This window comes from Eretmochelys imbricata, chromosome 18, assembly GCF_965152235.1.
Source record: "Eretmochelys imbricata isolate rEreImb1 chromosome 18, rEreImb1.hap1, whole genome shotgun sequence".
Taxonomy (NCBI): Eukaryota; Metazoa; Chordata; order Testudines; family Cheloniidae; genus Eretmochelys; species Eretmochelys imbricata.
This window is the reverse complement of record NC_135589.1, coordinates 4,605,931-4,629,549: the sequence shown is the minus strand read 5'-3', so window position 1 is coordinate 4,629,549 and position 23,619 is coordinate 4,605,931. Positions and strand designations below refer to the sequence as shown.

At 49.5% G+C, this 23,619-nt stretch overlaps 1 protein-coding gene across 1 annotated transcript in view; it reads right to left on the bottom strand.

Annotated features, from left to right (window-relative positions):
• EPHA8 (EPH receptor A8) overlaps positions 1 to 23,619 on the bottom strand; it is an 83,924-nt gene that overhangs the window by 14,067 nt on the left and 46,238 nt on the right. Inside the window, exons 4-14 of the mRNA XM_077837064.1 lie at positions 19,387 to 19,722; positions 15,054 to 15,178; positions 14,709 to 14,867; positions 11,036 to 11,078; positions 10,345 to 10,420; positions 7,803 to 7,823; positions 4,646 to 4,707; positions 4,204 to 4,329; positions 2,985 to 3,170; positions 1,223 to 1,284; positions 317 to 526 (exon numbers count right to left, since the gene is read on the bottom strand). Of these exons, the coding sequence (XP_077693190.1) occupies positions 317 to 526; positions 1,223 to 1,284; positions 2,985 to 3,170; positions 4,204 to 4,329; positions 4,646 to 4,707; positions 7,803 to 7,823; positions 10,345 to 10,420; positions 11,036 to 11,078; positions 14,709 to 14,867; positions 15,054 to 15,178; positions 19,387 to 19,722 (1,406 nt within the window). The remainder of the gene's footprint in view (positions 1 to 316; positions 527 to 1,222; positions 1,285 to 2,984; positions 3,171 to 4,203; positions 4,330 to 4,645; positions 4,708 to 7,802; positions 7,824 to 10,344; positions 10,421 to 11,035; positions 11,079 to 14,708; positions 14,868 to 15,053; positions 15,179 to 19,386; positions 19,723 to 23,619) is intronic.

Genomic DNA, 23,619 nt, shown 5'->3' with positions numbered 1-23,619 from the left:
CTCTGCACAGTGTGTGGACTGTCTTTGAGAGGAGGCTGGGGAAGGTGCCAGCTCCCACTGTGCTGCAACTCCCTCCATGAACGGCTGCATAAGAAACGAGTTTGTATTATGTGATGAATTGTCAGATAATTTATAATGGTCTAAAGGGGTCTATATTTCATGGCACCAGCACAAGAGGGTGGAGATCAGGCTTAGCTTCCCAGCCTTCATTCCTTGCTTCAGACTGTCTGATTTCTCTCCCTGAAGAGTGCATGGAATGCCTGCTGCTCTTTATGAATCAGCCTAGAGAAAAAGGCAAGGAAAGCGCAGAATGTACCGTGGTGGTGTACGCAGCATCCGGGTCATCCTCGAGGATTCTCGACAGGCCGAAGTCGGACACCTTGCAGACCAAGTTGCTGTTAACAAGAACGTTACGGGCGGCCAGGTCCCGGTGCACGTAGCCCAAATCGGAGAGGTATCTCATGCCGGCGCCAATGCCCCTCAGCATGCCCACCAGCTGGATGAGGGTGAACTGCCCGTCATGTTTCTGGAGAGAAAACATCCCTGATATTATTCCTGACCTCTCGCCGGGCACCTGACAAACACTGATTCTGCATGGCGACTTGGACCTCGCTGACCTTGAAGGGAGGGATAGCTCAGTGGTTTGAGCATTGGCCTGCTAAACCCAGGGTTGTGAGTTCAATCCTTGAGGGGGCCATTTAGGGATCTGGGGCAAAAATTGGGGATTGGTCCTGCTTTGAGCAGAGGGTTGGACTAGATGACCTCCTGAGGTCCCTTCCAACCCTGAGATTCTATGATTGTAGGACCAGAACCCTGTCCTCATTAAGCTACACTCATTCAGCTCATCTGTTGCAATCTGTAATGCCCCCACACTTGGGCTCCAAACCCAGACACCTCCCAGTGCAGACCTAGCCAGGCCAGCGGAAATGAAGGACAGGTTTTACTCCGGTCACCTCCAACCTTCAACCCTCCACTCTTCCCACTACAGAGCTCTGGCAGATGATCCTGTGCACTAGGATGTCCTGCCTCTTGCACTCGGATGCTCCTTGTGAGAGCCAGTGCAGATGCCTTGGAGCTAGTGTTCCCTCAGTCCCTGCAGCTTTTACTCAGCGGTCACCATGGTCATGAGACTGCAGTGTGTGGATCAGCCTGTTCTTCTCCCTCATCAGCCACTCAGCCCTGAGGAATGTGCAATGAATAAAAATACAGAGGAGCTGATTACCCGGAGAAAGGAATCTAGTGAGCCATTCTCCATGTATTCCGTTACAATCATTACTAATTTGCCTGCAGGAGACAAGAGAGGTCAAGTTAATAGAAAAGTCACCTTCCTCTGGGAGCCCTGGTGCCTGCCCAGTGCAGGGAGGGAAGCAAATCCAGGGTCACAGGGACAACCAAGCTGTTCCCACAGCCCTGCAAAGAGGTGGTGAGGTCCCATTCTGGTGACGCATGTGAACCACACCAGTGTGTGAATATAGCACTAACACATCCTACTCGGATTCACACATCCAACTCGCACTCACACATCCTACTCGCACGAAAGCATCCTACTCGCATGAATGCATCCAACTCACACTCACACATCCTACTCGCACACACACATCCTACTCACACTTACGCACCCTACTTGCACGAACGCATCCTACTCGCATTCACGCATCCACCTCGCAGTCTCTCTACAGGTGCCATTGTTGTTGTTAAGTCAGTTTCATTGTCTAAATGAAATTTGCATCCCATTACCATAATGCTTTGCATTTCAATGTGCCTTTTAAAACTAAGACTTCACATTACATTACAATTCAATACGATACGGCCTTTAAAATGAATGCTAATGGGTAGTGCTTCTCCTAATCCAATAACCCCGATCTCTGGCATTGGGGTGCAGAGCGGAGTGGAGTGAGGGGAGCCACCACATGTGATGTTACAAAGGACCCTGTCAGGCATCCCATTTCACCTCCCTCAAACGAATGGTTGGAAAAGCCCCAACTAACAGCATTCTCCCACCAGTGGTTTGAGCTGCAGCCAGGAATAAACACTTCATTTCGCTAATGGCATTAGAAGGGAAAGGAGAAGAGCACCAGCCCTGCGAGTGACAAGCTGTCTCCCTCTCAAGATGCTAATCGGGAATGTCAAAAGGAGAGAATGCTGCTGGGCTGAGGAGCCGGCTCCTAGACTCTAGAGCCTGAATCTAGCAGCAGAGACCCCGGCTCACGGTAGGACTTCATTCTGAGCCTCCTGGCGAGTGGCAATCCAAAGGCACTTTATTATCAGCTCCCAAGAATTCGGTGCTGTATGTGCAGCCCCAGACAATGAAGCCCTCAGAGCAGGTATAGTGAGGGCAGTGTCAGGACAAGCTTCGCCCTCACATTGCCACCTGCCAGTGCCCACCCAGCCCTTCAGCAGGGGCCCTCTAGGAACATGTCTCTTTGGTAGGCCTGCCAACGGGTGCCAAGCCTACCAGTTGTCTCTAATGTAGCACCTGCCTGTTGGGAACTGGTGGGAGCTCCCACCCATGACATGTTTACCCCCATGTTCGGGACACATTTCATATTGGCCCTCTGTGCCCCACCTTCCTAATTCCCTCTGTAGTTCCCACTGGATACAGGAGCCTCCATTCCTGTCCCACACTCTCCGGTAGCATTGCAATAGTCAGTCACGCAGCTGCCGCATTTCACCCCACGGGTGGCTGCATTTCGATGGTGAACAGAGGGATCTCGGCACAGAAGAGTTTGCATTTTGGTTTGTTTTACTGGGGATCCCTGGGGATGAAAGGGGCTAGCAAAGTGCAAGGCCCCATTAGTGAGATATACATTGTGCAACAGCTGGCCAGTCCCTGGGGACCTGATTGAACGGGGGTCTCTGCCAGGCTTGGGAGAGGAAAGCACTTCCTGAGGGCTCTGGCTGTGAGATCAGCTTCCCCTTTGTCCCAGTGGTCCTGCACTGACTATGTGACTGCCCTCTGTAATCTGTTGCACCCAGCCACGTACTCCTGGTGACCACACCCTCCAGGTGGATAACATTGGGGTGGTCGAACTGCGCCATGATGCTGGCCTCGCTCAGGAAGTCTCGTCTCTGCTTCTCTGTGTAACCTGCTTTCAAAGCCTTGATGGCCACGGGAAGCTCCCTCTTCCCTGGCACATTCAGGTGGCCATAACACACTTCCCCAGATTCTCCTGCAAAGCAAGAAAAGACAAGGGAAAGGGCTCAGCTTCTCAATTCACTGCAGCTCCCTGGCAGCTCACCAAATCAGCACTCCTTCAGCCACTAAGGCTAAATGGATGTCCAGAGCCAACAGATAGGGGCCTGTTTTCTAGAGCTGATAAAAAGATGCAGCATGGTCCAGTGCTTAGGGAGTCAGGACTCCTGGGTTCTACTTCCTACCACGCACTCACCATAAGGAATTATTGCCTGGCTCTGTGCCTCAGAGGCATAAAGACTCTTACCCACCTTTGTGCTTGCATAGCAATGATGAGGTGTGCTAAGCACGTCCTATTATGGGATTTCCAACTTCCCTCAAAACAATGTGGGTACAAAGCCAGGTGAAAAGCAAGAGGAGGGCTGGTTTAGTGAGAATTCCTGACACCTCCCAGCCTGGGGTCCCTGGAAGCTCTGAGCTCTCGTATCCTGGCTGGTTCTGTGCAATTGCCAAGGTACTCAGACTCTGTGCAGCCATTGGATACCATGGGTGTCACCAGCAGCTGACAGCTGGCTCGCTCATCCTCTCTCTTGTGCGCTTGCCTTCCAACCCCCTATTCTCAGCAGATATCACTTTTCAGAAAAAAATCAACATTTTTGCTGAAATGGCTCCAGCATCTTCTCAGCCTGGACATGAACTTTGGGGGTGGAATTCAAGGTAGCAGCATAGGAGACACCTGTGCATGGACAGCCAGACCTTCAGCTGGCGCAAGTCGGTGTCCTTCCATTGGCTGCAGCTGAGCTACACCGATTAACACCAGCTGAGCATCTGGCTCGGGATGGTTCATTTCATACATTAAAAAATTCTGCACATGCTTTTTGTGCTCAGAAAGCTATGGAATGGCTTAAACCCTCACTGAGGATCATCATAACACTCAGCACGAGCTGTATTTATTTAGCCCCTTGCGTCTCCAGAGTACTGCACAAACGTTAGCACCATAGCCCATGGGAAGAAATGGGTTTCTGAAGGAAGTTCTAAGGGTGTGAAACGCGCAGAGCCAGGGTACTCACCGGACCCAATGACTTTCTCAATTTTAATCCTTGAGGCCTCGATCTCTCGTGTGAACTCGTGCACAGCTTGGCAGGGGTCCTCGTACGTGTGTGGGTCCACGTAGAACTTTGACTCAGGGAACTTCACTGTTAGAGTTCAGTGGGGAAATAAAAAGCGAGGTCATTCCAACAGCAAACAGCAATGCCGCCTGGGAGCCAGAGAGGCGGCAGGAATCCTTAGGGCCACATACAGAGGAGAGATGCCCCAGTCAGTGGGGACCTGCTCTCTGGCACCCAACTCCAGGGAAAGCCAAATTCCCCCTTCAGAACACAGACCTCTCGAGACCAGCCCAAGGGTGCAGATACCCAGAGGGACAAAGAAAGTAGCTGGCCCAAAACTCAGCTCCTGCTGAGAGGCAGAGAACAGCTGACCCCAGACACATCTCCATCTACCTACCCTGGCCATTCTGATAGTGCATCTTCTCCTCATCTGAATCCTGGAAAGCCTTGCTGTAACCACAGTGCCTGCCATGGAGACAGAAGAGGCAGAGGGAAGACTCCTGATCCATCAGTTTTGCCTCCCATCTCACATACACCCAGGCGCGGGTTCCTGGGAAGGGCTGCAAGTGAGCAAGGCGCAGTACCAGAGATTCACCCAGAAGCTGAGCTGGAGCTGACTGCGACTGCTGCACCCCGTCCCCCACTGACAGCAGGGCACACAACAGCTGCACTGCTGATGTTCACCCCCCACCTCCAGCTTTCAGTTTGCCCAGACCAGGATATCCTGTGTACCACGTCCACGGTTCAACAGCAACCAGCTCAGAGAACACCAGTCCATCCATCCCCCCATCTCACAATGATAATCTGCTCTTCCCTGCTCTGAGTTTGTCCGCTGCACGTGACCTGTAGCCCCATCGCAGTCTGGCAGCCCCTCTGGTCAACCTCGATTTAGGGTCCAGAAAAGGTGTTTTTGTGGCTTCCGTATCTCTAGACCACAAGTTACACAAAACTGCCTAGTGGCACTGTCACTGTTGAGCATTTTGAAACATCAGCATTTCATCCCACCCTTGCCAGCCCTCCCATAATCAGCAGGATTTCACATGATTTGGAGCAGACAAAATCCTAATATATGAAAGCAGCAGAGTCCTAATATATGAAATCCATGTATTTAACATTTGCAATATCAGTCAATAACAACACATATTTGAATAATAGGGCACATGAGGTGGAGGGCTGGCGGTATAGCATGGATCTTAATTGTCATTTGAGATAGTGACCACTTTTTATTATGTGAAAAATATTCAACAAATCATAGAATCATAGAATATCAGGGTTGGAAGGGACCTCAGGAAGTCATCTAGTCCAATCCCCTGCTCAAAGCAGGACCAATCATAGAATCATAGAATATCAGGGTTAGAAGGGACCTCAGGAGGTCATCTAGTCCAACCCCCTGCTCAAAGCAGGATCAATCCCCAATTAAATCATCCCAGCCAGGGCTTTGTCAAGCCTGACCTTAAAAACTTCTAAGGAAGGAGATTCTACCACCTCCCTAGGTAACGCATTCCAGTGTTTTACCACCCTCCTAGTGAAAAAGTTTTTCCTAATATCCAACCTAAACCTGCCCCACTGCAACTTGAGACCATTACTCCTTGTCCTGTCCTCTTCTACCACTGAGAATAGTCTAGAACCATCCTCTCTGGAACCACCTCTCAGGTAGTTGAAAACAGCTATCAAATCCCCCCTCATTCTTCTCTTCCATAGACTAAACAATCCCAGTTCCCTCAGCCTCTCCTCATAAGTCATGTGTTCCAGACCCCTAATCATTTTTGTTGCCCTTCGCTGGACTCTCTCCAATTTATCCACATCCTTCTTGTAGTGTGGGGCCCAAAACTGGACACAGTACTCCAGATGAGGCCTCACCAATGTCGAATAGAGGGGGACGATCACGTCCCTCGATCTGCTCGCTATGCCCCTACTTATACATCCCAAAATGTCATTGGCCTTCTTGGCAACAAGGGCACACTGCTGACTCATATCCAGCTTCTCGTCCACTGCCACCCCTAGGTCCTTTTCCGCAGAACTGCTGCCTAGCCATTCAGTCCCTAATCTGTAGCTGTGCATTGGGTTCTTCCGTCCTAAGTGCAGGACCCTGCACTTATCCTTATTGAACCTCATCAGATTTCTTTTGGCCCAATCCTCCAATTTGTCTAGGTCCCTCTGTATCCTATCCCTGCCCTCCAGCGTATCTACCACTCCTCCCAGTTTCGTATCATCCGCAAATTTGCTGAGGGTGCAATCCACACCATCCTCCAGATCATTTAGGAAGATATTGAACAAAACCGGTCCCAGGACCGACCCCTGGGGCACTCCACTTGACACCGGCTGCCAACTAGACATGGAGCCATTGATCACTACCCGTTGAGCCCGACAATCTAGCCAACTTTCTACCCACCTTATAGTGCATTCATCCAGCCCATACTTCTTTAACTTGCTGACAAGAATACTGTTGGAGACCGTGTCGAAAGCTTTGCTAAAGTCAAGAAACAATACATCCACTGCTTTCCCTTCATCCACAGAACCGGTAATCTCATCATAGAAGGCGATTAGATTAGTCAGGCATGACCTTCCCTTGGTGAATTCATGCTGACTGTTCCTGATCACTTTCCTCTCCTCTAAGTGCTTCAGGATTGATTCTTTGAGGACCTGCTCCATGATTTTTCCGGGGACTGAGGTGAGGCTGACTGGCCTGTAGTTCCCAGGATCCTCCTTCTTCCCTTTTTTAAAGATTGGCACTACATTAGCCTTTTTCCAGTTATCCGGGACTTCCCCCGTTCGCCATGAGTTTTCAAAGATAATGGCCAATGGCTCTGCAATCATAGCCGCCAATTCCTTTAGCACTCTCGGATGCAACTCGTCCGGCCCCATGGACTTGTGCTCGTCCAGCTTTTCTAAATAGTCCCTAACCACCTCTTTCTCCACAGAGGGCTGGCCATCTATTCCCCATGTTGTGATGCCCAGCGCAGCAGTCTGGGAGCTGACCTTGTTAGTGAAGAGAGAGGCAAAAAAAGCATTGAGTACATTAGCTTTTTCCACATCCTCTGTCACTAGGTTGCCTCCCTCATTCATTAAGGGGCCCACACTTTCCTTGGCTTTCTTCTTGTTGCCAACATACCTGTAGAAACTCTTCTTGTTACTCCTGACAGCTCTCGCTAGCTGCTGCTCCAGGTGCGATTTGGCCCTCCTGATTTCATTCCTACATGCCCGAGCAATATTTTTATACTCTTCCCTGGTCATATGTCCAACCTTCCACTTCTTGTAAGCTTCTTTTTTATGTTTAAGATCCGCTAGGATTTCACCATTAAGCCAAGCTGGTCGCCTGCCATATTTACTATTCTTTCGACACATTGGGATGGTTTGTCCCTGTAACCTCAACAGGGATTCCTTGAAATACAGCCAGCTCTCCTGGACTCCTTTCCCCTTCATTTTAGTCCCCCAGGGGATCCTAGCCATCCGTTCCCTGAGGGAGTCGAAGTCTGCTTTTCTGAAGTCCAGGGTCCGTATCCTGCTGCTTACCTTTCTTCCCTGTGTCAGAATCCTGAACTCAACCAACTCATGGTCACTGCCTCCCAGATTCCCATCCACTTTTGCTTCCCCTACTAATTCTTCCCGGTTTGTGAGCAGCAGGTCAAGAAAAGCTCCCCCCCTAGTTGGCTCCTCTAGCACTCGCACCAGGAAATTGTCCCCTATGCTTTCCAAAAACTTCCTGGATTGTCTATGCACCGCAGTATTGCTCTCCCAGCAGATATCAGGAAAATTAAAGTCACCCATGAGAACCAGGGCGTGTGATCTAGTAGCTTCTGCGAGCTGCCGGAAGAAAGCCTCATCCACCTCATCCCCCTGGTCCGGTGGTCTATAGCAGACTCCCACCACTACATCACTCTTGTTGCTCACATTTCTAAACTTAATCCAGAGACACTCAGGTTTTTCTGCAGTTTCATACCAGAACTCTGAGCAGTCATACTGCTCCCTTACATACAGTGCTACTCCCCCACCTTTTCTGCCCTGCCTGTCCTTCCTGAACAGTTTATAACCATCCATGACAGTACTCCAGTCATGTGAGTTATCCCACCAAGTCTCTGTTATTCCAATCACGTCATAATTCCTTGACATCACCAGGACCTCCAGTTCTCCCTGCTTGTTTCCAAGGCTTTGTGCATTCGTATATAAGCACTTGAGATAACCTGCTGATCGCCCCTCATTCTCAGTATGAGGCAGGAGCCCTCCCCTCACAGACATTCCTGCCTGTGCTTCCTCCTGGTATCCCGCTTTCCCACTTACCTCAGGGCTTTGGTCTCCTTCCCCCGGTGAACCTAGTTTAAAGCCCTCCTCACTAGGTTAGCCAGCCTGCTCGCAAAGATGCTCTTCCCTCTCTTCGTAAGGTGGAGCCCGTCTCTGCCCAGCACTACTTCTTCATGGAAGACCATCCCATGGTCAAAGAATCCAAAGCCTTCTCTCCGACACCACCTGCGTAGCCATTCGTTGACTTCCATGATTCGACGGTCCCTACCCAGGCTTTTTCCTTCCACAGGGAGAATGGACGAGAACACCACTTGCGCCTCAAACTCCTTATCCTTCTTCCCAGGGCCACGTAGTCCGCAGTGATCCGCTCAATGTCATTCTTGGCAGTATCATTGGTGCCCACGTGGAGAAGCAGGAAGGGGTAGCGATCCAAGGGCTTGATGAGTCTCAGCAGTCTCTCCGTCACATCGCGAATCTTAGCCCCCAGCAAGCAGCAGACTTCTAGGTTTTCCCGGTCAGGGCGGCAGATAGATGACTCAGTCCCCCGGAGGAGAGAGTCCCCGACCACCACCACCCGCCTCCTTCTCTTGGGAGTGGTGGTCGTGGAACCCCCCATCTCAGGACAGTGCATCTCATGCCTTCCAACCAGCGGAGTCTCCTTCTGCTTTCTCCCCCCAGACGTATCATCTGGTCCACTCTCCGCAATGGTACCTGTGGAGAGAACATGAAAGCGGTTAGTTACCTGTGTCCGCATTGCTGGAACCCGGACATTCCCCCTTCTTCTTCTGGAGGTCACATGTTGCCAAGCTTCTTCACTGGCCTCTTGGCTCTGCTGTGCAACCTGCTCAATCCCCAACTAAATCATCCCAGCCAGGGCTTTGCCAAGCCTGACCTTAAAAATATCTAAGGAAGGAGATTCCACCACCTCCCTAGGTAATGCATTCCAGTGTTTCACCACCCTCCTAGTGAAAAAGTTTTTCCTAATATCCAACCTAAACCTCCCCCACTGCAACTTGAAACCATTACTCCTTGTTCTGTCATCGAATTTGTCTAGGTCCCTCTGTATCCTATCCCTACCCTCCAGCGTATCTACCTCTCCTCCCAGTTTAGTGTCATCTGCAAACTTGCTGAGGGTGCAATCCACATCATCCTCCAGATCATTAATGAAGATACTGAACAGAACCTGCCTGAGGACCGACCCTTGGGGCACTCCACTTGATACCGGCTGCCAACTAGACGTGGAGCCACTGATCACTACCCGTTGAGCCTGACAATCTAGCCAGCTTTCTACCCACCTTATAGTCCACTCATCCAGCCCATACTTCTTTAACTTGCTGGCAAGAATACTGTGGGAGACCGTGTCAAAACTTTGCTGAAGTCAAGGAACAACACGTCCACTGCTTTCCCTTCATCCACAGAGTCAGTTATCTCGTCATAGAAAGCAATTAGATTAGTCAAACATGACTTGCCCTTGGTGAATCTATGCTGACTGTTCCTGATCACTTTCCTCTCCTCTAAGTGCTTCAAAATTGATTCCTTGAGGACCTGCTCCATGATTTTTCCAGGGACTGAGGTGAGGCTGACTAGCCTGTAGTTCCCAGGATCCTCCTTCTTCTCTTTTTTAAAAAATGGGCACTACATTAGCCTTTTTCCAGTCGTCCGGGACTTTCCCCGATCGCCATGAGTTTTCAAAGATAATGGCCAATGGCTCTGCAATCACATCCGCCAACTCCTTTAGCACTCTTGGATGCAGCGCATCCGGCCCCATGGACTTGTGCTCGTCCAGCTTTTCTAAATAGTCCCGAACCACTTCTTTCTCCACAGAGGGCTGGACTATAGACACCATAAACGTGTCTATTCAGCAAAATGGTAAATATAATAATAATTGTAACCAAATACTTCATTATGGAGACATTATAAATGATTACTGGTGTTCTGTCTCATTCCAACAACAGCGGAGTGTCCCAACATGAGTAATACAGGTCACTACTTGTCATCCCTGTTTTCATCTGCAAATGCTGATTTTGTCAGGTCACTACGCACTCCACACCTCCAGAGCATGTTCAGAATATGGTTCCTGGCAATCTGGCTCATAGATTACAAGGTCCATTACCCTCGATTAACTTCAAAATATCTGTGCGCCATTGTCTGGTACAGTTTTTGAAAATGGAGACTTGGAACTATCATCGCGTATCCATCCATCCATACTGCAGTGGATCCAGCGGTGGGGCAGCTAGATCCAAAGCACCTGAATATGTCCTCATTTGACATTTCCTATAAGTGCTTCGCTTGGTGGTGGTAAGGAGCCGAGCTTTGGTTTTGATATGGTACCTTTGCCAATTTTCCCTGCCCATGATTTCTGCCATGCTTCTAACATGGGGCCCAGTTTGATTGTTTGTAGCATACAGCCAGGAATTGGGTGCCTATCCAGCGTCAGCAGGCACTGTGGCATTGGTGTCACCCAGCAGAGAGAGGGAGGACCCAGCTCGCAGAATTTTCAACAGAGTCATTCTGATGAGGCCAAAATAGGAAGCTACTGTATCACAGCCTGAGCGCACGGACAGCGCACAGGCCTGGTGCAATGTTCCGGTGCTGCTCTGCAGTAGCACGGATGTCTATTACAGCTCTCTCTTGGACTCTGGGTTCCATAATCACTAAATATGTTAGGCTCTGTTCAAGGTAATGATGCAAGAGTAAGAGAAATACATCAATGTCATCTGATAATACCGACTTTTCCACCACTTTCTCTTTTGCAACCATCACTGTTTGATGTCTGAGGATGTTCTTTGCTTCCTCATGCGAGGTGACCATATCTCCTCTGTTGACCTCCACACCCCGCTGGTTTATTTCAGCTCAGGTGTTTTCTCTGCCTTTAATAATTCTGCACAAATGATGTCAAACAAACTCTTTATTTTCATTAACTGTCAAGACAACTTTCTGCGGAGGTACCTATGCATTTGTCCTTAAATGATGCTTCTGTAGCTGTGCTCGATTTTGTGACTCTCACTGTGCTGAAGGATTTGCACGTGTCCGAGACAAAGTATACATCACCTGCTGCTAGCTCGTGTTCAGTATAGATTCTGAAATTTGTCACAAAGCCCTTGATGATACCACGTGCTGGCAAGTGTACGGCAGAACTGTCAGTGACTGTGCAGGGGACTTCTTAGGAAGGATGTCTAGCTGACACCTCTGTCTGCAGCTGCTTCTTTAGCTTAGATTTAGCCTCGGCAATCTTGTCACCAGAGGCAGCGAACGCTGATGTCGGTACAGGAACCAATCACCTGTCAAAATATTCTTGATGTCAACCTCTCATGAACTTGCTTGTAGGCCTATCACTCTTCCATAGATAAGCTCAGTGTCAAATATCTTTGTTGGCCCAACCTGTGCATGCTTTTCACACTGCCAGCGTCTCTGCTCTCCTTGGTATTGTGTCACAGAACCTGAGGGAGGGCCAGCAATGTTCAAATTCACGCATTTGGAAAATTCCAGCTCTAAGTGAGTTGTCTACATTGATGGTTGTGCCACTCTACCACTGTCAATATTTACTAATGCCTCTGAGAGCCTAGTGGCATTTAAGGGATCAATGCACAGGTCTAGCTTCTTACTTATGGCTTCTCTGTATATTACATCTGCAGCAATCCTCGACTTCATTTTGCCAGTGTGGATCTCCTGTATTGTGTTTGGTGTGTGGTGAGTGTTTGGTTTATAATTGATTAATGTCTATAATTGTCCAGTATTTGAAAATTAATTCGCATGAGTGAAGATGTAAGAATTTGTTGTGAGCATGCTCAGAGAGTACAGGAAGAAAATACCTTGAGTCTCAGTTTGGGGGAGGAGGGCGTTTGCTAGAAAGGTACACAGCTAGTACAAACTCTAATACAGACATCACATATGTACCTCCTAGCTCCATCACCAAACATTAGTGTGCAGTTTTCATTAAAAATATTTGAACTTCAATGAAAATGTTTTCACTGCCACCTGGCTCATATTTCAAAATGCTCAATAGTGACAAGGTATCATCAGGCAGTTTCTTTGAACTTAGGATCTTGAGACTCAGAATCCACAAAAAAAACCTTACACCAGGCGTAGTCAATTATTTTTTGTCAAGGTCCAAATGTCTTGGCCAAGGTATAGTCACAGTCCAGGTTCTAGAGAAAGTAATAAACAAGCCAATAATGATAATAAATAAATGAAAAGATTTCAGGGAATGTTCAAAAGTGCCTGGCGGTCCAGATTTGGCTTAGTGGTCCGGATTTGGCCCGTGGTCTGCCTGTTGACTGACTATCCCTGCTTTATACTGACACTAAAACCCGGTACTAGCAAGGTGCTACCAGACTATTGCTTTCCCAACAGGCCTATTTCAGATCAGCTCCAGGTCCCCCTTCTCCTGTGTCACACTCCTGAGGTGACCAGGAGCCCTGTTCTTGTCTATCTGATCTAACTCTCCCCAGGACCACTCTGGTCTCTTAGATCATTTCCTTGGTTTGCTTCCTGCTCCCTGCCATTCTGTCTCCACCACCGCTGCTCTCAACGATGCTCCACTCCCTGTCAGGCAGACCGAACAGAATCCCCAGGTGTGGCGCTAAGGCAGCCTCTTGCCCTAGCTCTAGGGGGAGCCAACATGAAGTGTCTTTGAGTTCAGCATGCAGTAACCTCTGCGGGTCTCCTACCTCTTCTTGCAGATCAGAACCACCAGCAGGATTACAAGGCCAGTTATCAGGGTCAGGCAGATCCAGATGATTGTCATGGTGTCATATCTGAGAGCTACTGGAAGAGAAACATCACAGAAGGGGAACTCAAGGGGCATGTGCTTGGTGTGAGGCACCCACTAACCCAGCCTCTGTAAACCTACATTCCATAATATATAACACTCTGCCCCATCGCCAGACCTTCCACTGAGGATCTTGATGGGAAAGGAATTAATCTTCCTGACCCCCTATGTAGGGACCTCTTTGCAGATGGGGAAACTGAGGCATGGACCTAGACTGGGCAGTGTGGCACAGCAAACGTGTGGCAAAGGTAAGTGCAGAACCCGGCAGTGCTGGCTGCCACTTCCTTGCGCTAATCATTGCAATGGCATTTCTCAGGGCGCGAGGAGCCCTGGGAGAATTGTTCCCTCTGTCTGACAGTTGCAGTGTCACTCCTCCCCACAGAGCGACTCGGCAATTCCTGCAGGGAGCAGCAAGCATTGCAAAGCCCTGCCCGGGTTCCCATGCTCTCACCAGGTCGCTAGGATTTCTGGGGGCACGTCCCGTGGTTCTTTGTGCTGCAGTAAATTGGGACGCTCTGTGAGTCTTTCCCAGTGCATTGTGGGAGTACTTGTCTATCCTTCTGGGCACACAGCAGGATTGTGGGAAAGCCCTGGAGGATGTCACACCGCAGTGATTTCACCTGCATCCTCACTGCAAAGAGCAATCACACTTCGGGAGGCCACTCGTCCGATTTGAAGCCAGATAGTCCTGGTTTTGTGGAGCACTGGCCCTGTCCGGGAGAGACGCAGCACCACACATGACTTTGTCCAGGGAAAATGAGAGGAGAGAGGAAGAAACTGTGGATACAGGAGGACACTGGTGGGAACAGGGGTGGGGGCAGCATCTCCGTGCAGAGTGACTCAGCCAGGGCCCACACAGATGGGCAGGTGGATGCAGGCAGGGGAGGGGGGAAGTCCTGTATTCTTGGGATGTGTCAGTGGCCACCCGAAGGTCAGAGGGGTTTGTGTGCGGATGGTGGGCAGGGTTCGAAGCAACGCCCAGCTAAGAGCTGGGCTAGCTCTGCAGGGAAGGCAGACCCAATGAGGTCTCTTCTGCCTTTCTCCTAGTCTGCAGTGTAGTGTCCCAGGCCCATGCCCCCCAAGCTTTCCCTCCCCATCTCACACCTGCTTACACTATCATGTGCCACTATCCATTTCCAGCTGCTCATAATCCCCCAAGCAAACCCCTCTACCCAGATGCCAGCTGCTGCACCAACATCAGTGCCTGGCACTCCCAGCCTGGCTTCCAGGTCAGCAGAACCACCGCTCCCTTCTGACTCAGCCCTCACCTCCCCGTTCCCTTACTCCTCTCCCTTCAGCCACCGACTGACTGTGCAGCGGATCCCACTCCGGCCGAAGTCAAAAGCAAACAGCCCCCTGACCAAGTGCTGTGCGTCTGGGTGTGCACTTTAACCCTCGTGCCCAGGCACACACTTCCGCTCTCTCCCCGACCTCATCCTCTCGTGCACTCACTTGCTTTCCCAGTCTCCACCTCCACCATCTGGCTGAACCTCCCACAGCCGGCAGAGGTCCGGGCCCGAACCTGGAAGATGTAGCGCGTTGCAGGCTTGAGCCCAGAGACAGTCGCACTTGTGCCTTTGGATTTTAGAGTGGAGTAACTCTGCATTTCCTTGTCCTGTTGGAGAGCAAGGCAAAGATCTCACTGAGAGAGCGCAGGGCCTGGGGAGGAGCCTGGAAGTCACTCTCTCTATGTGTCTGGCTGTTAACAGTAATTACACCATGCAAACAGTAGCCTAAACTATAACCCTGGCTTAATGCACCATGGCCAGTCTGCGGGGCTGGGCCAGCAAATTGCTGTTACCTTCTCGTAGTACTTGACCTCGTACTCCAGGATGATGCCGTTGGGTTGGTCTGGCTCATGCCACAGCAGCGTGACGCTGTTCTGACCCGTGTTCTCCTGGCGAAGCACCACCACCTGGGACGGGGCTGAGAATGAAGACGACAGAACATCAGAAAGTGGACTTGTCTCCAGTGACAGATCGAGCCATGCTGCAGCCTGGGAATCCAAGCATCTGGATCCCTGGATCTCTGGAACTTCCAGAGCCTGTTCGGAGTCCAGCCATTGCCCCAATCTTGGGGTCTCTAGGCACACGCTCAGAGGGCAGCCCAGCTGTCTAGCACCTTCCCCGAGAGCAGGACCTCGCTGTCCAGTTGCCCAGGGCCCCGGCACAGCACTGACCCGTCTGACTGCCCCACACTAAAGCACAATCTGTCCCAGAACTTCATTCTGTTCCCTAGCAAGGAGGGGCAGCAACCTCCTGCTGTCCCAGGCCGTGGGTGCTGCTCTCTCTGTTTTGGGTTCACAAAGGTAGAGCAGATTCACAAACCTTTCTTGTCAATGGGGCCTCAGTTACACCCTTGCCAGCCCACGGCACCAGAGTGCAGAAGAGTCTGTCTAGCTAATCATCAGCCAGGCCAGGCTATGTGCCAGGGGCAGGAAGAGCCCCCCACCTGCACAGCTGGCATCCTCGGGCCCCAGGCACACTCCTTGCTGCTGCCTATCTTTTCACTCCATCATTGTGGATGGATGTAGGGAGGCACAATGGAACATGCCACTGTCACAAGGAGAGAGGGTACCAATGAAAGACTCCAGTGTCATTGTGGGTGGATGGACCGTTCTGATTATCGAGTCTGACCTCGATAGCCCAGGCCAGAGACCCCATCCAGCCCAGAGCACTGAGATAAGAGATGCCCACTCTCGATCTAAAGACCCCAAATGACAGAGAATCCACCACATCCCTAGGCAAGCTGTTCCCGTGGTTAATTAACCCATTTCCACTTTTAATGTATCTCGCTTCACCTTCCAGATGCCGGACCTTGCTGTGCCTTGGCCGGCTAGATTACGGGGCCCCCCGCTCACAGGAATCTTCTCCCGGAGGAGAGGCTTGCACAAGGATCAAGAGACAATGTGTTACAGTGGGTGCCTGGGAACAATGATAACGCTCTACCCCTGGTTATGCTGGGTTATTAGAAGAGCGATAATGGAATATTCCATTTTTTCAGTTGGTGGGGGGCAACAATAATGGAATACCCCATTGTTTTGTTGGGTGGATGGGTGGTTAGCAATAGAATATGCCATTTTTGGGGGCAGCAATAATGGAATGCCCTATTGGTGTGCCAGGTGGGAGGATCGGTAATCATAATGGAATATTCCAGTTTTCTGGTGTGGGGGGGGTGGGCAGTAACATTACACATACACCCCCTCAGTGCTGTGGTGTGCAGCTGCAGGGGAGCTGCATTCGTGTTTTAGCTATGGACCAGGATACATCATAACACTGGCTACCCAAGAGGTCTGGCCGCCTTATGGCCTGTGCCCCCAACAAGCACTGTCCCATGGCATCACTATAAAGGCTGGCAGACTGAGATCAAACAAAGGGAAACTTTCTTGCCTCCCTGGACCTGCCTGTGGGATTCCCTGCCTCAGGCTTTCAGCAGACAGATAAAAGGGCCAGAGAACTGCATGATGATCAGCATTAACACTGTAACTGTGCAGGCTCCGAGTGGGGGCCAGGAAGGGATAGTTCACCCACCTATAGCATTGCACAACTGGCTGGTTTATTACAAGGAAAGGGTCTTGCTATTTTCTAAAGCCTCAACTTGCAGCCCCTGCTGGAGGCAGAATACAGGAGAAGATGGGGCCTGTAGTGTTTGGGCATGGAAATGGTAACTCCAGGTAGCACTGGCTGCCCCGTTCCTGTGCAGACAAGGTGCTGTTGTTTTTACCGCACTGCAGCTAAGGGAGGTCAAGCCCAGGTGGTGTGTACAGGGCCTCAACTAGCCACAGTCTGCTGGGCTGCAGTATATTTCGCATGTTTCGACAGGGCTGCTTGGTGCCTCTTGCTCTAATGCACACACAAAGATTGCATCTGTGCAGATAATGCCTTTGTCAAAGCTCCTGGGGACACTCCCCACATGTTTCTTCCTGGCCACAAGGGTGACGCTAGGGATCAGCCTATGAGCTGCCCAACTCCCAGCTTTTGTGCCGCTACCACTGGATTGGGTTAGAACAAAGTGTAGTTAAAACAGCACAGAAACTATGTGTAGACAGGCCTCGGGGAACACTGACCCGGAACAAACATTCAGGGAGCATCCAGACTGGCCCATGTGACCATATGAACTAACTGGAAGCGATGCAAGGTCAGAATCCCTAGCGAAGACAGAGGCCAGTGGGAAGGTGACCCAGGCCCAGAAAGCCCTGCTGGGCACAACAGAAGGGAATACAAGTTAAAGCAATCCCTATGGGCAGAGAGAGCACTGAGGCTCCGCACTCCACAGCAATCCCTGGCACTCCTGAACTCCAGGGATTGGTGAGATTCCCCGGAGAGCTCAGTAAAGATTGATTGAATGGGCCTAGCCAGTCCAGGGAGTATGGTCTATCCGACACAGTCCCCAGCTGGCCCCTCTCCGGAGGAGAAATCTCTGCAACAACACACACTGCACTTCCCAACAGCAGGTCAAAGCGCAGGGTGCAGAGCAGGAGGGAGAATCCACTCCCAGCTCACATGAACTGACCTAAAAAACAGCACTGAGATTCTGATTTCTGCACATTCAAATGGGAGCCGACTCCGCCCCCCTGCTCTGAGTGGTGGAGCTGTCGGGATGACTGAGAACGACTATTGACTATCGCACTGAGCACGGCTCTCCGCTTTGCAGGTTGGTGCCTCTTTTACATTGAGTGTCCCTTTAAACACCTCCAGCCACACGGCTAAACTTCTGTTCTTTCCAGCCTGCCTGTTTCTGCTGCTCCCAGCTGCACCTGTTCAGCGTGTCACATTCTACAAGACAAGCTAACTAGGGAGCATTCAATATCTGTCTATGCAGCCAGCCATTGCAGGCATTTAGTGCCTGTCCCCTTAGCATGGCTGTGATACCACTGGGGCAGGGCCGGCAGGAGGGGCAGGGGAAGGGCGGATGTCCTCCGGGGGGCGGGGGTGGGGTCAGTTGGGAGCCTGGGCAGCTGCAGGAGACAGTTTGCAATAAAAGGCCTTGTTCCCCTCACTTATTGTGAGCTGACCCAGGCAACTCCTTTGACTTCTCTGGAGTTATTCCCAATTGACACTTGTACAGGAGAGCAGAATGAGCCCTGGTTTACACTACCCATGTACATCAGTATAACGATGTCGTTCGGGGGTGTGGATCTCTGAACGAGGTAGTTGTACCGATCTAACCCTGGGGCTATGTAGATGGGAGGGCTTCCCTCAGGGAGGTGCAGTACTTGTGCCGATGGGAACTCTCTGTCGGCGTAGGTAGCATCTCCACCAAGCACTTCAGCAGTGCTGTCAGTGTAGGCAAGCCCTGAGGCTCCTCATCATGTAATGCTCCCTGTGCTTGTTTCCAACTGGGGAGCACAGCTGGAAGAGCCAGTCCCTGCACTGGAGATGGGCCCCAAGGTCCTGCTCTGAGCCAAAGTGGGGAACGGCTTCCTGCGGAAAGAGGCTGTTTCTCAGCAAGGGACTGGAAAAGACGAGATATGCATGAGAGAGACTTTCCCCAGCAAACAACACAGGCACCTGCTAGCTGCTGGCCCTTGTGTGAGATGGGAAAGGAGCACTAGATGGAGCATGAACTTTTGCATGGTCCTTTGGGAAGGGAGGTGAGGAGCAGGCCGGGGGGTTCATGCTCCACTTAGTGTTCCTTGTCAATAAACAAATGTCCGGTGTGCCCCCGGCCTCCTGTGGAAACGGCGCAGCCCAGCGTGAGGCCACAGCTGAACGGCCAGGGTGTTGAGGCCGTGGCAATGAAGCAGAATGTGACGGGCTGAAAGCAAACTGAAGAAGATTAATTCCCCGCTCGCTCAAAGCATGTGTCTGCAGATGGTGGTTCAGCGGTGAGCCCCAGACAGCTCCGTCTCCCCAGTGCCGGTACCACACCGGCTGAGGCCACAAGGGCCATTTCTCACAGATGCCTGAGTAGGAGCTACCATGACAAGCCAGCATTTGTCACAGGCCCCACACACAGTGACTGTGGCTTATTCCCCTTCTGAGCGCAGGAAAAGCAGGGCTGACTCAGATCCCTCGGGGGGCCTTTAGGTAAACGCTGACCCCCCTTGGGAGAAGGTCCAGCTGGACCCAGTGGGGAGCTGTTCACATCAGTTGCCATGGGCCAAGCCTCCTGGGGGTATCTGCTCCTCCTACCTGCCTGGTTCGTGGTGATGTTGACAACGGCAAATCTCTTGGGCTCCAGGCTGAGGTTGGACACGCCATTGACAGCCTCCACCCAGAAGGAGTAGTTCATGTGGGCCATAAGGTTGGCCACGGTGAGGGCAGCCTGCGCCAGGCTCATCTGCTGGGGAACAAAGCGGATCCCGCTGCCGCACGCCTCGCACTGGCCCAGGTCCCATGTGCAGCGTCTGCAGACCACGTTATACGTGATATCAGTGCGCCCCCCCTTGTCCAGGGGCGGAGCCCACTCCAGTGTCACCAAGGTGCCATTCACACTGGAGACCAGGTTCACAGGAGCAGAGGGGGGCCCTGGAAAGGAAGCAGAGATTCATCAAGATTGGTGGGGTGTTGTGCTCGGGGTTGGGGGGGGCAGGCCGAGAGAAGGTGATATGATCCATGGGAGAGAACAGAGTGATACTGGCTGACTAGAGGATGACTGACATGCTCTGGGTGTGTGTTTGGGGGGGAGGAAATAACACAACTTAGATACAGGCTGACCTGAGGGTGCCATGCCCTGGGTGTGTGTGTGGGGTGAAGGAAATAACAGATCCTAGGTACAGGCTGATCTGAAGGTGACATGCAGTGTGAGAACCTGACAAGAATAGGATTGTTGATAAATTGCACAGTCAATTGCTTGACAATACGTTGGTTTATTACGAAACATACTCAAGAGACTAAATGACCAGTGTGTCAGGTTTATTAATCTGGTACAGGAAAGGGCTCTATAAAATACCAGTCTCCAAAGAGCAGCCCTATGCAGCGATATTACATTCACCTCACGCAGAAGGTGCACTCCCCAAGTCACACATCCCAGCTGGTATTATTTATATGATGATGTTACAAGTTACATGCCACTACAGCCTAAGCCAGCAGTTTGTCCCACTTCCCTAACTTGCTGTTCTGTTCCTTCCTTAGCTTTGTTTTGTATACTAGCTTTCCAGGTACTGGTCCGTGAAGGTACTTCCCTAGCTGGGACTAAGACATAGAACGAATTGACGTTTCTGGATTTTGACAAGTTTCCTGTCTGCTTTTGCCAAATGCTTACTTCAGCAAATGCAAGGAGTTATGGGATACTTAGCATAAGTGAACAGGATTACTGTATAGGCTGGTTTGGGCTATATCACTGTTACAATATTTGTGCTTTATGTTATTGCTCTGTGCACACTAATATACATATATGTATGGTGCAGATAATACATTTTATTAATATGATATATATTTATACGCTAGCCAGCATATATTACTTAACAGGCCCCCCACTTATTGCCTTGATAATTGTTATAGTCAAGGCCACATCTTTGCCAAATGAATGTATGAATTAGTGGTGAGGGCCTTTATATGTGATTTAAAGTGTTTTAACAAACTCCATAAGTGGCAATAGACAATTATCACAGCTAAAACTAATACACCTTGTAACACAAGCAAAGTCTTAAATGCAACCTCTATCCAGCTGTGGGAAAACAGTATTTTAAGATCCCCATCATGAATAAAAAGTTATTCAAGGCTTGTTCTGCCTTGTGCATGTCACTGTTAATCTGAATGTGTGTGGTTTCGTCTAGTAATGTTTTTAAATTTAAAGTGATTAATAAGCACATTAAAACTGGTAGGTAAATTTTAACTTCATTCCAGTATTTGGGCTCACTTCGGATTCATTTTGAAAACTGGGATAGGAATTATTATAGTGTGTTCCACAGCGCTATGTACATGAGGGGTAAAACAGAAATGTGGAGTAGTGACTTTATAAGTGAGGCCTCCATGTATAAACTTCTTGTAATTAGTTACTACACAGTACTGTCCATCCATGTTATAGGTTACCCTTCCTGCTGGTTAGCACCTGCTGGAAAGCTTTACTGGGCCGGAGACAGGCGCAGCTAGCTTCTCTGTCTCATACTAGGCTGAACCATTGTGACCACACACATGAGCTGAAATGTCAAAAGCATCCCTGGCATAATAAGCTGTGTGAGGTGCTTTTCAGGTTTGCATGGCTGCATGATACGCTGCTAGTTGACGGAGAGCCAATTGTTTCTTGCAGATGCTGTCTTCCAGATAACCGACTGAATGACCAGTAACCAATTTATTAAATATTGCTGTGTCAGGCTCCAATATTGTTAGTGAAGCTAAAAAGAAATGTACCTGGAACCAGGCACTGAGCAAGGTTGTTTTAACAACACATATCTCCATTAAGATACTGTGTCACTCAACCCGAATTACGACTGGTACTTAAAGGGAATTTGTCTACATGACGCTGCCGGTTAGCCATAGTTTTTGTTAAACACTGAGGGCAATACTAGGTAGGTGTTCATCACTAATGAGGTCAGGCAATTTTCCTTCCTCAACGTTTCCTAATGAGTCGGTTATGGTTTCTTTACCAGTCTGGTTTTTCCTTGCCTTTATATCACTTGCTGCAATTAGTTTGTTAACTTTCTTTGTGTCTGATTAAACAGTTTAGCAATGTATGCACATTGCAAATCAAATAGATATCCAGATTCAGATAATCTTGAAATGTAACCAATAATTCCATCTAGATTTTGGAGTCTACTGTTTTGAAAGTTACCGGACTATGGAATAGTCTTTTGCCCAGGCCTCGAGTTTTGTGCATTCCTGATAAGGTACTATTATATTAATTAACAAAGTAGTATACAAAAGTGATATATTTGCTTTTACACAATAACCAAATTTAACCATATTTCACTGAGAAAGGATTAAAACTATAGGTACATGCATGAACTCACTTTGCTTAATAATACACAATTTAAATAACAGTTAGACCTGGCCTGACTAGTGATCCATCTTTATATTGTCTCTCTAGTCGATTGCATACTCATTGTTCATATACTGTAGGTTGAGGTGTAGTTGACCAGTCTATTATTTATACTGCACTTTACCTTCTTCTTCTGATGCGCGGGGGTTTCTTCACTGTGCACTGATATTTCCTGGTGTCTCCGATCTATGGGATTCACCCTTAAATCACTTAATTTGGTTAATATGATTAATTTTTTGTTTGTAGTTATATTTCTCTTGTTTTTAGAAACCCTAATTTATATACAGATGAACTTATCTTATTTACAGTGTACTAGGGCCAAATCATTTATAACACAAGCTCTGCTTTTGTTCTAATTTTCTCAGTGCTTTAGCACAAGTATAAGAACATAAGAATGGTCATACTGGGTCAGACCAAAGGTCCATCCAGCCCAGTATCCTGTCTACTGACAGTGGCCAATGCCAGGTGCCCCAGAGGGAGTGAACCTAACAGGTAATGATCTAGTGATCTCTCCCCTGCCATCCATCTCCACTCTCTGACAAACAGAGGCTAGCGACACCATTCCTTACCCATCCTGGCTAATACTTCGATTAAAAAACTAACATGGCACACATTAAATGGATTAAAAGCTGGCTAACTGATAGTTCTCAAAATGTAATTGTAAATGGGGAATCATCACTAAGGCCTGGTCTACACTGGGGGGATCGATCTAAGTTACGTAAATTGAGCTACGTGAATAACGTAGCTGAAGTCGACGTACTTAGATCTACTTACCGTGGTGTCTTCACTGTGGTAAGTCGACAGCTGACGCTTTCCCGTCAACTCCGCCTGCACCTCTTGCCCTGGTGGAGTATCGGAGTCTACGGGAGACTGCTCAGCGGTCGATTTATCGCATCTAGACTAGACACGATAAATCGACCCCGTCGACCCAGCGGGTAATGTAGACAAGCCCTGAGTGGGAGTTTTTCTAGTTGAATCCCTCAATGATCTGTTTTTGGTTCTATGCTATTTAAACATTTTTATCAGTGACCTGGAACAAAACAGAATCATCACTGATAAAGTTTGCAGATGACACAAAAAACCAGAGAGTGGTAAATAATTATGAAGACAGGTCACCAATATCGAGCAATCTAGAACCCTTGGTAAGCTGGATGCAAGCAAACAACATGCATTTTAACATGACGAAATGTGAACGTAGAGATCTATGAACAAAGAATGCAGGCCATACTGGCAGAATGGGGGACTCTGAAAAATATTTGAGGGTCAGCATGGATAATCAGCTGAACACAAGCTCCCAGTGTGACTCTGTGGCCAAAAAGGCTCATGCTATCCTGGGATGCATAAACGGGGGAATCTCGAGTAGGAGCAGAGAGGTGATTTTACCCTTGGTTTGGCATTGGCATGACCGCTGCAGGAATCCTGTGTCCAGTTCTGATGCCCACAAT